At 42.5% G+C, this 17,852-nt stretch overlaps 1 protein-coding gene across 11 annotated transcripts in view; it reads right to left on the reverse strand.

Moving 5' to 3' along the window:
• Positions 1 to 17,852, reverse strand: part of SLC4A11 (solute carrier family 4 member 11) — a 232,644-nt gene that overhangs the window by 154,255 nt on the left and 60,537 nt on the right. The window contains exon 1 of one of the 11 annotated variants that reach the window (XM_037898355.2): positions 10,881 to 11,395. The exons of 5 other annotated variants lie outside the window; for them this stretch is intronic. In XM_037898355.2, coding sequence (XP_037754283.1) covers positions 10,881 to 10,902 — 22 coding nt within the window. In that variant the 5' untranslated portion in view covers positions 10,903 to 11,395. Of the gene's footprint in view, positions 1 to 3,054; positions 3,681 to 10,880; positions 11,396 to 17,852 lie in introns of those variants that run through there. 5 more of the 11 variants (XM_043544922.1, XM_043544921.1, XM_037898354.2 and 2 more) reach the window with 5 other exon arrangements.

The following is a 17,852-nucleotide window of genomic DNA, read 5'->3' on the forward strand; positions in this document are numbered from 1 at the left end:
AAAGCCCTTTATAAAAGGACACAAATATCAATGCCTCTTTTCACACATAGAAATAATAGGCTAAATCCACCCCACAGTGCCTCAGTTTCCTTATCTGGCTATCACTACAGATATACTGTATACATGCACATATTTCACCTCTCATGGTGTAATTAATGGTAGTTTTACATATATGTAATTAGAGGGCGGAGGACTTAGTTTCAAGTGATGTGTCATTAAAAATATCCAAACAGTTTGCCCTACAGGACATGGTTATGCCCAGTGAAACATTCCAGAAGGAATCAGGACTTCAAAGAAACATTTGTTGTATCCATGGGATTCTTGGTCAGCAGGGCATCATTGCAGGTGTTCAGAGAATAACTCCTGAGCGTTAGCTGACAGGACACTACTGGAATTCACTGGGTTTCACAAATACCTCCCAGAGCCCTAGACCCCTAGAGGTTAATGTCATATGCATTTTTTTATTTTTATTTTTTGGAAATCTCAATTTATGTAATATAGTGTAACGCTTTTGTCCCATATATACTTAGCACACACATGTACCAGGTAAACGGTGTGGGGGAGCGACAATCTCATAATTCACTTAGAAGCATATGTACTGTGAGTAATGAGGGCGTGGGGGGCGATTATATAAAAATAATCGCACACAAATATATGATGTGTCAGGAAAAGTCATTGACATGACTCTAGGCTAAACACATTACTTATGATCCAGTCTGCTGATCATCCCCAGTAAGCGTCAATAAAAGCATCATGTATTTTGTTTATTCCACAGTTTGGAAAAGTTCACTGGTACTCCTTTTGTACCCCTCTGCTTCTAAAGCCGGGTTGCCTTAGTTATTGTGAGCCTCATTCAGTGTAAAAAAGTTGGTGTAATAACTTATGAAAGCCTCAAGGTCTCTACTATAGCTTTGCTATAAGCCAAGGCATCACCATTTTAAAGGCCAACGTCTCCTGACCCATCAGCCCTACAAATAAGTTCTGTATTTATCTGGAAAGCCAGAAGCACAGTTCTGGTGTAAAGCTGGTGTTTCTAACCACGTTTAAGCATGGGATATCAGACCTTCAAGCTGTCAAGGACGGACTTGCCAATTCTGGGACTTCAAACCTGTCTGCCTTTGGAGCAAGGGTGAAGAAAATATTTCCATTGCAGGTAATTGTTACAAAATGGCAGCTTCACGAAAGCCGCTCAGAGACTTGAAGAGTTAGAGAGAGCGGTGGCTGGCATGACTTAGGGGAGAGAGTGGGGCCTTCTACACTAAGAGTTAAGTTACAAAGCCCACCACCGGTGGTGGGAATGGCGGAGGTTGTAGTGTAGAAGAGGCTTAAGTATTTTAGCACTGTCCTTCTCCAAGCAGCGTTAGATGACACAGTACTTAAAAGCTTGAGATCTGTGTACATGACAGACTCCAACAGAAATCCAGGCGAGAAGAGTCAAAGGAACAAAATAAATGCATGCTCGACAGCATATTCCATGAGTGCAGTAAAAGTAATTTATTTTCATAACTACAGACCCTATGTGGAAGAATAATACACTCTGTTTAGCAGGCTGCTAAAACACATTTCAAATCTCAGCTAAAAGACTTAATCATCGATAGTAAACTTCTATCCTAACAAGCACTGCAACTTTTCCGGTCATCTACAAGGATGGGGATGAAAGCTTGGAAAAAATCCAAATGCCATCAGATAGAGATTGTTCCCATGCACGCTTCTGGCACCATCATCATCTATCTGGATAACAGCAGAACTCCAACCAAACTCCCATTTAACACAGGCGGGTCCCCAAACTTCTACCCTGACAAGATTTTTAACAGAGCAAACAAGTAGAGAAAGAGATGAGTAGGTAGCCAGAGAGAGAGAGGGGAAGCATATTTTTTTGGAAAACTGGTGTTCGAAGCAGGTTAAGTAGTTTTTAAAGAGATACACAAAGATCACCGATGAACTGATCAGAAAAAACACAAACGCCACCAAAACAAAACACAAAAAACTCCAGGAAAGTCCGAGTCCCAGTTCCAAGACAGCGTTATTGCAACCTCTGAACTAAACCATTCCTTTTATTCCGGAATGAACGTCCATTGAGAAACAGCTGTAAATCCAACGCCATTGAATTTCACATAAAAAGCAACATTAGAGCAACCATAGTACTTTTCAAGGAAGTGCTGATGATTTATTTTTAATGGATGGGGGGGGACCCTCCATCGCACAACATTAAATTTGTCGTCCATTTGGTTGTGAAGAGTTCAGGATCATCAAGAACCTTATTTCCAACTGCATTTAACATTATTTATTTGTTTCCAAACAGCCTGTCCAAAACTCAGCTTCAGAAAACATGACTGGGGTTCTGCCAGCACACACACGCACACTCTAACCATCTGCAAGCAGGTGAAACTGACCATCTTCCAACTTTTATTCAGACTACTTTTAGAAATACTACCTCAACTGGAAGCCAGGCTCTCCTCTCTCCCTACAGTCTTGCATTTTAGTTAAAAGACACCCGATGCAAATTCTCCTTCCACCCCACCCCACCCCATTACAACATATGTAAGCCCCACAGCACAACATAAACGTTTCAACTGCTAACTTATCCCCCTGCTCTTCCGAAGGAAGCGGTTGTTTATTGTAATGTCATATCTGCACCAGCTTTGTTTAAATAGCCGGAACGGCTGTCACGTTAGCTCCATGTTGCAAACACGGTCTCCTCTACCTTACATCAGGCCACAGCTCGCGTATAAACAAAAAAGGGCTGTAAACAGTGATGCAACTCAGTCAAAACTTAACCGCGGTTTTGCAACTCGGGGGCAGGGGAAGCGAGGGGGGGGGGGAAGCGGCAAGCTGCGCACGGCCACGAAACGCTCTTGCTGAGGCTGCTGGAACCGTCCGCCCCGCGAGCCCATCTCGTTGCAATGCAGGAAAACCCTCCTCCGTCAACATTGCACATCGCGCCTGTGAGTTGCACGCGCGCTCACACACACACACACACAGCCTTGCATGTTGCGATCTGAACTCGCGGCCGCCGTCTCATCCCGGGTTAGCGCCCAGGTCTTTGCTCCTTACCGCATGGCTGGAGGTGGAAAACACGCTTGGTTGCTGCCATTTCTGCGGCTCTCTCACCCCATCTTCCCCATCCTGTTCCTGACACTTGAAGACTTTAAAAAGAAAAGAAAGAAAGAAAGAAGCGCGGCCAAAACTGAAAGTCCCTGTGCGCGAACTCGTGGGGGCTGAAAGGGGAAGAGACTGAGCGCGGCAGGGACAAACCCCGGCCAGGGTCCTAGTGCGCCGCGCCTCTGCCGGTTCGAGCCCGGCTCCAGCCCTCCGCGCTCGCCGCTGCCCCGGGCGCGGAAAGGCGTTTGCAGCCCCACCTGCGCTTGTGGAGGGCGATTCCGCCCGCCTCACCTTCCCCGCTCCATCGGCAGGACCGCGGCGATGGGCAGAGGAGCTCATCTGCAAACCCACCCCTACTTTTGAGTATTCTTGCCAACTCCTTGAAGGGGCACTGGCAACGTGCATGTTTTTAAACCGACTAATTACAACAAAAAACACGTTTTCCGATCGCCCCCCCCCCCTTTAAATAGCAGCTCCGGAAATAGCGTCTTGTCTTTTGAAAAGAGACGCTGTTGCAGGACTTGTTTTCCTGCTCAGGTTTGTAAAGGTCTTTGGGGGTGATCAGTTTCCCCTTCGCTAACGACTAGGGAAATGGTGAAACTGACTACACACAAAGTGCAATCAAATGCACAAAACAGAAGGCAAAAAAACAGAAACATGATCTTGAGTGTGGCTTGTAACAACAGCAGGGACTAAATGCTCGGACACACGTGTGGTTTTTAATCTGACAATGCCCCCTTCACTTTAAAAAGCAGGACACACAGGCACGTTTTCAGGTCTTCTCTTGAGTCCCAGGCATGCAAGTTTTCTTACTGAACTCGTTTGGCAGTCACCATCATGATCTATTTGTCTGCCACCTGAGCAGTGTTTGATTTGCCTCGCCATTATGCATTCTCACCAAAGAATATAGATAGATGAATAACTCGAGGGAGTGCGGAATGTAAAAGACAGAGGGCGTGGCTAAAGGTCTGTTTGTTAAATTTCAGCATTGCATTCAAAGCTGCACTATAAAGAAATGGAAGGAAACTTAACACTCAGACTCTGAAATGAAATAAGTTCTGAATTTAAGGACTGGCCAGGGAAAGATGATGTCATCTTTAAAATATAGAGAAGCAAAGTGAGAGAGTTTCAGGGTCTACATAAAAGCTTGATCTAGCTTGATTTTTGGCCCTGGAACCCAAAATCATATTCTCTAAATAGACCTCATGTAGCTACAGCAACTACACCACAAAAATCCAGACCCCGACATATCCTGGCACTAGACTGCAACAAAAAACCTCATATCAAACACCTGGATCCAACCAGTTTGGGGGGGAGTTTTTGCCTGGAACCCCAAACTTCTACTCACTTAAATTAGCCAAGCACAGCTAGTATGAGTCCACCTGAAAAATGAATCTCTGAAAAACCAGGCCCCCCCATACATTCTGGCATAACAGCACCACAAAAACCCTGATCTGGCACCTGGATCCAGCTAACTTTTTGTACCATCCAAAAAAGCAAATAGCCCTGGTGTTAGTCCAACAGAAACATAGGGACCCCATGGCATCCTGGTAAAGGGTACTGCGGGGAAAAAAGAAACCCACACCGATCTAGCACCTAAATCCATTTGGCGTCAACTAGTTTTTGGCTCCAAATGGCAAAGAAGTTCACTCTCCAAACAGACAAGCGTAACCACTTCCAGCACACAAGAAAAATCTAGACTCCTTGTGTCCAAAGTAAACATGGGACGGAGAGTTGGGTGCTCTGTTTTTGATCAGATCGTGTTTCGTTTTAGCTGATGAATTCATTTAAAATACTGATTTGTGGTTCCACTAACATTTCTCTGATGTTGCATAAATTAATGATTGTTAGTTTAATGGCTTAAAACCTGCGGTCTTAATAATTTAACCTTCATTTCCAGTTTGGATCTGGTTTATACCTGAACCTACTTAGTGGAAGTATTCAGAATCACCTGGGGTTCTATACTGGAAAGTGACGAGTTCTTAGCTCTCATTGACTTCAGTGGGTATTAATGGCCTTGCAGAAATCAGTCCCTTGGATAGCGTATGGACCAAAAGAAAGCCAGCGGACATCAGACAGTCAAATAGAATTGTATGTACTTGTATGGTATTTTCATGTAATGAAATCAAAGAGACAAGGTATGCATCCGATGAAGTGAGCTATAGCTCACGAAAGCTTATGCTCAAATAAATTGGTTAGTCTCTAAGGTGCCACAAGTCCTCCTTTTCTTTTTGCGAATACAGACTAACATGGCTGCCACTCTGAAAGGTGGGAGAGAGAATATCTTTTACCTCACCCAGCTTGTCTCTCTCATTTCCTGGGACCGACACAGCTACAGGAACATTGCAAATAACTTAAAGATTCATGTAACAGTGCCAAGAGCCAATTCCGTCCTCAGGCACCAGGCAGCTTACTTTGATGGTGAAGGGGAAGCATGTGCACTTCATCGAAAGCAGAGCAGGGTTCTTTATTATTTGGTAACTAAAATTATATTGGTGACAAATGATCAACTTCCTTTTTCCTTTCCACCCAGAGTGATAAAACTTGGTTCACTTCTTGGTCACCTTTGATCTTAATTGCTTTAAGTTACTGCTCTCTGGGCTCACCGTCTCCCGCTTCCAACCAATCTGAAGTTCTGCACCTCATAATTTTCTCTTGCCATTCTGATTTTGTCACTTTCCTCCTCCAACATTCTCTCTCTAACTTCCAGTACAAACACTTTGGCTTGGTTAAAAGGAGGTTGGAGACTTTTGATAACCGGTTCAGTGACGGGGACGAGGCAGAAGCAAATCTGCAGGGGAATTGAGGAGAAAGCCAATACAGCGTGCTCAGGTAGCATGGTGGGTGACGGGGCTGTAACTGGAAGGGTAGGAAGGATTAAGGAAGGAGTTTGAGGGGTTTTTAGATTAAGGCAAACCAGGGAATGTTTGCAGGAGTAAACAAAAAAAAGCCATGAAGCCTTCATGCCAGAAAGTTGCAGGTTTAACTTTAGTCATAAGAACGACCAGACTGGGTCAGACCAAAGATCCATCTAGCCCAGTCTCCTGTCTTCCAACAGTGGCCAATGCCAGGTGCCCCAGAGGGAATGAACAGAACAGGGAATCATCAAGTGATCCATCCCGTCGCCCATTCCCAGCTTTTGACAAGCAGAGGCTAGGGACACCATCCCTGTCCATCTTGGCTAATAGCCATTGATGGACCTGTCCTCCATGAATTTATCTAGTTCATTTTTGAACCCTGTTATAGTCCGTTTTGAATACCTGTGTGGACCTTTGATATACTTTGAGTGGCTTATTTCTGTTTATCTTAAACCAGCTCCTAATTGACCTAAGCTAAACCAAAATAAGAGTGTCTACACAGCCTCTTTTTTTGCAGTTTAAAGTGATTTTTTTAAAAATCACCTTAAGGAGTCGGTGGAACCTCTCTTATGTAAACAAGGCCTGCGATACAAATGAAAGACCACATGAGTGGTCAACAGATAGACAAGATAGGGTCACGGCTAAAGGCTGACTGTTGAGGCATGGCTAGCGGTAGGAGAGGTTATCAGAAGCTGGGAAGGATGAAGGAAGAACGCAGGGCAGGAAGGAAAGGACAGATGGGAGAGAGAGATGGGTAAGTATTTGTCAACTTCTTCAATAAGAAAATGGCTGCCTCCCAAGATGATCCTGGGCATCCAGTCAGGAGGGCAAAGGAGAAGGTTTGAGGAAAGAATCAAAAAGGCGGGAATCTGTTAAGAGAGACACTACGCAGCTTTTAGCGACACGGCTGTGCTGCTAAAAGGCGTGCAGTGTCGCCGCTGTTTGTTGGCAAGAGACAGCTCGCCTGCTGACAAAAAACTTCCACCCCCAACGAGCGACAAAGTACTGTTCACACCAGCGCTTGTCGTCGACAAAACTTTTGTCTCTCTGTGTGTGTTTTTAACACCTCTGTATGACAAAAGTTGTGTCTTTCACTTGCCAGTGTGGACTAAGCCTCAGAGAGAGGGGCAGTGTGCTCAGCTGACTGACTGCAGGAAGGGTCGAGATAGAGAGCAGCAAAGAAGTCAGAGGTACTTATGGACTGAAGGACAAGAGGACTGAGTGATCAGGTGAGGAGAGAGCAAAACTGTAGGAAAAATATGGTCAGAAAGATGCAACTCAGTGACTGAGGGAACTAGAGAATTAGCTAAACTGGTGAGTGGCAGAATAGACCCAGACTTAGGAGTAAGATGGAGAAAGTTAGGCGGCATGAGTGAGAGGCTGTGGAGACAGGACATCAACCTGGATAAATTCATCCAGAAACAGGGGGGCGGGAGGGAGGGTGTTGGAATGAGGGAAAACTGCACCCTGAGAAATGGTGAAAAAGGAAAAGTTGCATCTGCAGTAGGTCAAAGTATGGCTGGTTAATTCTGGAGAATGACTTCCTTTGAACAGTCAGTCCCCTTCTCTTTGCTAACCATATGAAATGGGCAGTAATATGCTGGTAATAATTCACAATGGGTCTCCCATAAAAATTTCCCCCTGGCCTGTCAGACATTGCTGGAAATGTTTAGCCTTCTTCCTGCGCTCCAGAGTGACTAGATAATGATAGCAGTACATCATGTTCAGCATCTGTCATCTGAAGCTGGGTACTGAAGTGGAGAGGTTTTTTCTTTTTTTTAAAAAAAACCCTCCACCTTCAATTTGGTCCATTCCGAAAGGCTCAAATCCTGCTCTTCATGTGTATTTCTATGAGCCCCAAGATACAATCCACATAGGGGTAAATTGAGTCATTTCAATGCAGGGGAGCAAGCTCCATGAGAGACAGGGAACCCAACCCAGTCCCCACCCCTTCAGGTCAGTAGAAGAGTTTTAACTCCAGGATCCAGTGAGACCCCTTTACCCTCTTCAGCATATCACTGATTTGGAGTGGAGGATGACAAAAAAGCAGCTTACTTCAGAGAGTTTAACACAGTGGCTAGGGGCTTACGACCTTCTTGAACAGAATATTTGGATAAAGACTTTTTTAGCACTCCCACACCAGCTTACATTTACCCGTGTAAGTGGTAGGATTTGGGAGTTCATTCGGAGAAGAATGTACATTTCTCTGTGAGTTTAGACACACACGTGGTATCGCACATACAGCATAAATTAAAAGATCCTATTGCCAAGTATACGCAAGGGGAAAAGTTAAAGGAGTTGAAAAACATTTAAATTCACAAGCTTAACTTGACCTTTCCCCCCCACCCTTAGAACACAGTCAACGTCCTTCATTTACAAATGGAGCACACCGAATATCGGAAGGAAAGGAGCAGGGGGTGAGGGGACCACAAGCACTCCCAACCCAATCAGCACTGCCTTCTACTTGTACAAAACACCCTTGAATTCCCCTCTATCACCGTTGAAAGATATCCCATAATCCTACTTGGTTACATAGCCTACTTGGAAGCGCTAGATGCTATTACACATGAAAAATAAGGGATGAAGGAAAATGGAGGAACAATGGCTACTACAAGGAGTGGTCCCATAGGAGACAAAATACCAGCTACCTTTTGGTACGCAAGAGGTACATGTGTATGCTATGGACAGGTTTGTTCGCTGACGGTCTGTCAAGTGAGTACTCGCCAGGCCAGATCTTCGTTAGCGATATGTGACAAGGTAATAGCCCTGTGCAGTCAGCTTCTGCTCTCCCTCTGAAACAAGCAGCTTACAGCAAGGGGCTAGATTCACAAGCGGGACTTAGGAGCTCATGTCCAACATTTAGGTGCTACGGCCATGCACAAAACTACTGCTCAAGTGCTGCCCGACTCCAGAATTTGGGTGCCTGTGTTTCCACTGGCAACGTTCTCTCGGCACCTCCATTTCTGCACAAAGCTGCCACGATCCTGACACCACCAAGCTGCTTGGTGGGAGTCACAAGCTAGGCATTCCCCCCACCTATCATGCCTGCAGGGTCTGATCAGCTGTGCTCTGAATACACAACCTACCCAATAGGTGGCATCACTCCCAAGAGCACAGTGGTTAGAGTGTCGCCTAGGAATGTAGAAGGCTAGAGTTCAAATGCTCACTTTGCCCGATTCGGAGCAGGGATTTGAATTTGAATCTCCCACACCCCAGTTTAGGCCCCTAACTCACCAGCCTATTGGGTATTCTAGTGTGTGTCTCAAACTCTCCTGTTGACGCTGTTCTACGATGGCCCACTGAATATTTATTTATACAAAGTAGAAGATCCTTGTGCCACCTGTTATATGAAGCCTTGGACTAGACAAAAACACTCAAGGGTATTTGTAGAGAACCATCATATTCTGGCAGGGGTATAACTGGATGAGTCAAACAACAAAAGGGGCGGTCAGTTTGCTGTTCCTCTTTGCCCTGCTCTGTATTAGGCAAGTGAAAGGATACAATGGAATTAAAAAGGCAACAAATTTATAGAACATATAAAATGGGAAAAAATAACTAGCCTGTGGAACTCACTGCTACAGGATATACTCGTGGAAAAACAGCCTGTGGCCAGATTCTGGCCTCAGATACATGGATATGGCTGACTCCTAGTTTTGTATCTCCAGACGAAGGCAACATTTGGCCCATAGTTAGGCTTAAGGAAAGATTAGAGACAAAGTAGAAACAACCGCATGGGTTACACACCGTGGCAAGAGTACAGGCTTGAACATCACATTTCCTTGTTGTAGCTGTTATTTTAACTAAGACGTTTTTAGTATTTTAATAAAGACAGCCACTATCAAGTTCTTTGAGGCACATCTATATTCATGGATGATTTACACAATAGAATACAGGGTCTCCATCTGAGCCATTACTCACTATATCCTGTAAGCAGCTGCTATAAGGGGGAAGGGGTCTTTAAATATACGGGTTATCGACATGATAGATGCCAATGGCTCCATTTCTCTGCCATTAGTATGCTCTTGAGAGCTTTAATGCTTCTCATTATTACGGTCTAATGTATCAACTGGAGTTCAAATATTTGAGAAATATACTGTATGTAAATTACATATTACCACTTACATGTAGCCTAAAGGAAAGTTACTTCCCACTTATTTTGTCTGGCATAGTCTCTCATCCAAAAAAGAAAAAAGAAGTTTATATTATGCTGCTTCTGGTGGGTGAAGTCAAATTAGCATAATATGGCTATTTCCTTCATGATGATAACAATATAGATCCCAGTACAAAAGCTGCAACTGCACAAGGCGGGTAGCTGATTTTTCAACCTTATTTTGGGCAGCGGTAGAAAATTTTTCCCTTACTCTGAAAAGAAATCACCAGCTGTTCTTGTGCAAAAGCTGAATTTAAAATTTCAAATAACCTGGGTCCTGTTGTCACCAATCTGTTCTTTGTTCCTATTAGCTTTGGCTCCAACTATGGGCTGGCTTTTACTATTGCTGGAGGCAGCTTGATCTAGCTAAGGAGTTACTGTGGAGTTTGTTTAGTTATTTTAGAACTTGGTAATGCATCATCTAGGAATAATAAAGAATGGTCCTTATCTAAGATTTGCCTTTACTGAAGGTATTCTAAAGCTCAATGTTCAGACAACCAGATCAAGTCCAAAATGATGTCACGTGTATTTTATATACTAGTGCAACTTAAAGAACAACCCAGCTGTAAAAGTGATAAATAACTGGAAGAAAACTAAATTATTAGCAATGACATCTGATGACCTAAAACAAGATTCTAATTTATTTAGTTATTAAAAAAACAAAGAAAAATTACTACTTCTATTCTTATTTTAAAACATTTGTGTGTAAAAATACTTGTTTTCCTTGCCAGATTATACTAAATTAAGATAGAGGAGGAAACAGACTTTACCTGGTACTTTCACAAACATCATCAGGGAGAGCCGAGAGCCATATAACACTGCGTTTTTACGTGGAGCAGAAAGAATGCATTGAAAATGGCGAGCAAAAACCTAACCAGGAAAGACATCTTCCATGTAAAACGATGCCTTCAGCAGCCCAAGACTCCTTATCAGCAGGTTCACGAGGACTTGCAATGAAGAAAAGCAGTACAGGCACAGAACAACTCGAGCAGTTTTTCGATCAGCTAAATACTCGTCTAAGATGAAGAAAAATCATATGCTGGGATGTGGTTTTGAAAAACCTTCATACTTGGCAATGGTGCCTTTCATCTTGCCGAGGAGACTTAACAGCTGCTGGCAGTCTGCTAACAGTGAGTGCAAGAAGAGCAAAATAACTAACTCACATCAAGGTGCTCGGTACAAAACAACGTCAAAGTCTGACAGCGGTTCACTCGCCGACACACCACGTTGCGGTTTGTTGAGAACATTTTGTCTGATCTTTTCTCCCCTAACCCAAGGTGAAAGTCCATTCTTTAATTTTCTCTTTTCTATATGCTACACTTAGACACTAGTATTAGATTAGGGGTACATGTAGTGGGGATGCATTGGATTCCCAAGCTAAGTGGCTGTAACTGTACATATTTAATCCAAAAACTGTACAATTCCATGTCACTGTGATAGTTGGTAAAATATGATACAATAAAAACAGGCCTCAGAAAGATGAGGAAGCCAAGATAGCCAGCCCCAAAATCTTGTTTTGCAGGATCTAGCATCACACAGTTTCACTTTAGATCTGCACCATACCCAATTAGCTCAATTCTGTCTTAGGTACTTAGGAGCACCTCTGTTCTCTCAGCTCCTATTGAATACAATGATTGCTGCATCCATTTTCAGGTGGGAACTTGACCCAATGCACATCAAGGTGTCACTTCAAGGGGGACATCAACTGTGAAAAACGAACAAAAACTCCCCCACAATGTCTGACACTTGTATCAATAGCAAAAATGTAAACAGCAAAGATTTCTGTAACTGTTTACTTCCTGCACCGGACAGCACTTTATATAGTCAGTTTCACTGTCTGTATGTTTGTAGGATGCAGCAACACGGGAGGGGAAAGCACTTTAAACTAAGAAACGAAACAGGATAGCTTAAATACACACAAAATGGCAAAGCACCTCGAGGGTAGGTGTAAGGCCTGAAACTTAATTTTTTTTTTAATTATTCACATTTTAAATGGATGGAGTCCCTTTAAGCAGCATTTTTGGAATACCGTCAACAAGAGTAAATCTAGGTTAGTAACATCTTAGACTGTAAAATAGGAAATGGATTGATATAGACACACAGATTTCATTTTCATCATTTATGGGGTAGATCACCAGTTGGTGTAAATTGTCATTGCTTCCTTGACTTCACTAGAGATGACAGTTTATACTTCCTTTCTGCAGATCACTTATCTTGGACAATGAAAATAACTTAATTGGTTTAATTTTTGGTTATAGTCAGTTTCAGAGTTACAATTCTTAATAGGGTATGTTTAAATTTAAGTAAGACATTGTTTTTTAAATACACACCAACAAAATCAAAGGGCCATATCAGGCTATTGATTGTTAAAGCGAACTCTCCATTTAAATAAATTATGAAAATTGCTGAGTGATCAATGGCATAGAGCTCAAAATTTGGGCCCTGAAACTATTGGGAAGCTTTGCTTTAATTTATGTAGCCTTAAAAGATGTCGTCATGGCCAGAAATTAACAGCTTACACTGCTTATAGGACATTACAGTCTATATCTGTAACCACAACTTTAAACATAAACACTTAAGTAAAGGAACGAATAATAATAAATTCAAAATTACTTAGAATTTTGGAATCAGACTCCCAGCCTCAAAAACAATCACACTGCTGTGCAAGTTAAATGAAACCAAGTTCTTTTGAAGTTACAAAGTTGCATTTTTAACTATTACAACCACAAATTGTATTAAATGGCATTTAGGCATCAAAGCTATTTTAGGCAAGTATGAATCCTATTGCCTGGAGCACTTGATGTAAAAAAAAAAAAAAGTCTGCATTAGATGACGACTCAGTAGTAGCGCAAAAATACTTTTTTCTTTGTTTTTGGCAGCACGTCCATTGCTTGGCTTGAATACGGATTAGCTAGAAGGCCGTAAAGGAAGTACGTCTATTTTTAATGCTTCTAAACCACACATTGCTTTTCAAGTGAACGCTTCTTGATGGTTAATACAGATAATCATGCTGTGGAACTGCACACTAAACAAAACAGCTATGGCTGCCCCTCATTTTAGACCCACCCATACCCAATTAAAGACAGTCTTATACATTTTCCATTACAAACCAGTTTTTGGCCAGTCTCTAGCTTCCTCAGAAATGGCCTTTTGACTCAGAATTTTGCAAGTGTGGCCTGAGGAAACCTCAAAATTCTTTAGGTTAATCAGATAAGCCATGTCAGAGATACCAGACTCACAAATATAGGGGACAATCACATTTTCAGAAATTCTCAATCCTGTTTTAGCTCTTCATATCTGAGAGACAGACTAACCTATTTGAATGTGCTTTGTTCAGGAGCCCTTACCAAGACTTAGTATATCTATTTTTGACATTCAGTACAGCATTAGAACCTCAGAATCATCTGTCAGTCTCGGTAGGGTTGACCAGAGGTCTAATGAACTTTGTGAAATTTCCAAGGACCAGGCTTGTGTGGGTGAGAGATCAACAGAAAGAACAAATAAATTTCTGACAACTGTACATCTTCTGTTGACAACTTGTTCAGTTGCGTCAGCAGACCCAAATTGTAGTATTGGTAAGTGATTTATGGCTCTCAACACATGCTATCCTACAATCAAGATGGATTTGAGGCCCATCACCTCTGTCTGGTGTTCCAAAAATTCAAAACAAAGAAAGTTTCCTTGCAAAGAGGAGTCATCCCTTATTTACAATTCCTAATAATTTGCAATGTGCAACTACAGTGTTGCTGACTGATAAGTAACAGTGCAAATAAATCCAGCCATTTTGTCTCCTTCTGCAGGTGGATCTGGAAGCCATTCCTCGTCTGACCCTCTGATCTGACTGCTGATAGGACAAGTGATCCAGGGTAAGGATAGCAGTACTTCAATCCATGCTGGAGACATCTTATCTGCTCTCCTGATCAGGATGAACAGGAAGATAGCATGCCGGTTTCATCCCAATTAATTATCCTGATCATTTTCCCTTTCCATTATAATTCAAATACCTCAACCAAGCAGCACATCTTCTCCTGAACCACTAGAGTTCTGAGATCCATAGTCCTTGCCATTCGTCCAAGCAGATTTTGAAAGCTCTGCAAATCACCTGGCTGAGATGACGAGGATGAACTCATATTGGCATTCAAAGGAGGAGATAAGGAACACTAGTCAGAATCTTGCACTATCAAATCAATCAGAAGGAGCACCTGCATAAGCACAGACATGTGCATAGTCATAGTAGGGTGGGACAAAAGAAGTGGCAGTGGGTATCCTAATAGTACGTCCTGAGACAAGGAAATAGAAATACCTGGTCTTTGCAGCCTTCACAAAACTTTCCCAGAAGGCTAACACAAAGCATGTGGAGCTTATATAGGGTTCCTCAACCTTGCTGTAGTGGAGGACAGAGAACAATTCCTAGGCATAGAGTAGGAAGGCCCAGACTAAGGATCAGGTCCCATCGCTAAGTGTCCCCTGCTTTGCTCCAAACTCCATCATAGATGGTAACAAGAATAATCCAAAGAACTCATGGAACCAACCAACCATCCCCAAGAGGCACCCCGAGATGGGGAACAACAGACTCCAGCAAAGATGGGTTTCCTCAGGAAGCAGCCACAGATTAGAGGTTGAGACTGCAATTATGTGAACCAGGCACTTTGTTCACTCACTTGTCTGTGAGAGAAGACTGTGGTAGAAGTGAGAGATCTCAAAGCACTGTCCTCCATCATCATGAAGCGATCTTGTGGTGCTATTGGCTTGATGGCACCTGTACTACTAAGGTCCCGAGTAACAGCCAGGAAAGTGCTTAAAATCGTGTGTGTGTGTTTTTCTGGATTCGCCCTGCTTTCTTAAACATTACAGTCCGTATCCTTGAAATTCTCAACTCTTCTTCTGATCCTTGCCTTTTAAAAACACAATTCCTGCAAAGCTTTTCAAAGGTAAGTATACTATGCCTAAAAGGATGCACAGGCTAATTAAAATCAATATATAAACCAAACAGTATAAAGAAGCCAAGCTATATTCCAGTACAAGCCCTTATCTGTAGAAACAGACGCGCTTCACCGATGCAATTACGGTTTCTTAGCATTAGAGAACATCCCTCTTTTAAACAATCCAACAGAATAGAAAAATCATGAAGTAAAGAAATTGTGATAGAGGATGTACTATATTTTGCTATTCCATTTTTTTTTAAAGAAAAAAAACAAAACAAACCACTCTACCTATTACTTTCCCTACAATTTAGAAGCTTCCAGAAATGCCCACAGAATGTGAACCAGACTGAGTCAAACCTTTTAAACATTTGCTTTAAAAAAGTTGCCATTTCAGAGTCTCTTGTTGTGGCCTTATTTTCATTAATAAGAGATGGTGCATTGCAGCGATAGTGGACGTTGTTTTAATGTCCAAGACATTACTTAATATACAGCATTGATTTAAGTATGTTTAATGGCTGCAAATTGGTGTGCCCCCATTTCAGAATATATTGACAAATTGGAGAGGATCCAGAGAATGAACAATATAGTGATTAAGGTCTCAGGGTAACTAACCTATGGGGAAAAGAGTGAAACAATATTAGCCTGAGTGTCTGAAGGGAGCCAACGTTATGGAAGGAAGGGAGAAGAATCATTCAGGGCAATTCACAGAGAACACGAGAAGTAATGTAACACAACTGAAGAAGGTACTCTATGGCAAATATCAAGAGAATGATTTAATCATCAGGAATTTCTATTATATTATGAATTAGTCTTCCGCCTCCAAAAAACTAAAAAGTTATTCCAAAACTTGGGCTGGGGAAAAAAAAATGGTAACAATTGTCAGGTCTAAGCAAACCTGTAGTCTCCAGGTAATGGATTGGAAAAGTTAGTGGGTCTCCTCTCTAAATTCAATGGCTCGATTCCAATTCTGTGCCATGAGATTCTAAATTCAATCATTTTCCCCAGAATAAAATAATCAGTGTATTTGAGGGGTGCAAAAAACCTGCCCAGTCAATGGAGATGTGCAGGATTCTGGTTTCCTAAAACTATCGGCCCTTGGACAGCTATGCCTCCATATATTTTATTTGTGCTTGTGTTCCAAGATTCTCGCAGCGAGGTGTGGTTTGTTTTAAATGGAAGGTGTGAACCCTACGCCCTTATTACTCATGCACTATCCTACCTATACATCTGGTACATCAGGAACATTTTAAGTGAAATACTAAAGACACAGGAACCCGCCCAAATGTGTAATTGATAGGTTTCTGGCAACATATCACTCTATATACACAACTTTCAAACTTCCAAGCTGCATTTGATATCAGCTTGCAAAGATATCTAGTGCTGTTTAATATACATTTAAAAAAAAAAAATTCTAGCCACATTTTTGGGGTGTCCCATCCTCATCTTTCATTCACCCCCTTTTAAAACCATCTTCTCTTTATTATTTATTTAAGAAAAATACCCCAAAACTCTACTATACAATAAGACATATAAAATCGATAGATCACTTTCTACTTGACAGGATTGATTCAAAAACTGCTGAAGTTTGAAGACTGCAATTTAGCAGTTAATATCCTTCAATGAAGAGTTAGTGGTTTCCTACCTCTAAAAAACAAACAAACAAAAAATGTTCAAATGCACAGTTGATTTGGATGGATTTTGGTTTTGGAATTCAGTCACATGACAGATTAGCATGTCTGTACATGTTTACACCAATCTTCTAACCCCATTCCGTTTTCCGAATGCTATTTTGATTGTAAACTGTCCCATGCCTGTCACTTTTGTACCAAGGGCTTGCCTACATGAACAATTAGGCCACACCAAGCTGGCGTGTGGATGTAGCCTGCACTAGCCTGCTGCAGTCTAACTGTGAGCACCCTGCTGATCTTCTTTTAACGCTCTGCTACCGTGCTTTGGTCTAGTCCTGTTCCAAAGAGCACTAGATCAAAGCGCTCTAACGAACGGTTAGAGCGCGTTAGCAGGGTGCACATGAACATCTAGAGCATGGCAAACTAGCGGCCGCTAGGTTCACACTCCAGCTTGCCATGGTCTAACTGTTCACATAGACAAGCCCTGAGCCTCAGTCTTGAGCTAGGACACCTATAAGGTGTCAGGAGAAATCCTTACGTGTGAGGGAGCAGATATCAGCGTCAATGGTCATCCACTCAAATGGGTCTGAGCTGGAACAACAGGCTCTCTGCAGTCTAGGGCACCCGTTATCAGGATGGGAGGGGAAGGACGACTGGAGTTAAACATCACCCAGCCTGGGATTTGAAGCTGCTCGGGAAGGGGGCATCACCTGACAAAGGAGACCAGAGCTTTATTTAACTGGACCTTCTTGAGGGGCAGGGGTTCTCTCCCTGGCCATCCATCACCAGGAACAGGAAGACAGAGCATGAGGAGTGGGGTGCAGGAGTGTCCTGGGACCCCAACTGGACACAAAGCCCTAAAGGCTCTTGGAATAGTGAGGAGACTGTTCTTTGCCTAGATTGGTAACTGTTGTGCTATATTTTATTGAGAGAGAGAGAGAGAGAGCGCAAGCATGAGTGCAATTGCATATTGGGAAGACAAGCAAGGCTGGGAAAAAGACAAAAACAAAAGCTAAATAGTCTTGATCCAGTCAATGGCTCCTTAGTCAGCAGTGTTCAGCTTGGGAAGACCTTGAGGGAGCCCAGAACGAAAAGAACAACAATCCAACATAGGTGCAACATCCTCTACACAGCACCACACACGTCTTGGGTTCCTGCAGCATGGCTGGTCTTGGCAGGATGAACCTGG

This window comes from Chelonia mydas, chromosome 4, assembly GCF_015237465.2.
Source record: "Chelonia mydas isolate rCheMyd1 chromosome 4, rCheMyd1.pri.v2, whole genome shotgun sequence".
NCBI lineage: Eukaryota > Metazoa > Chordata > Testudines > Cheloniidae > Chelonia > Chelonia mydas.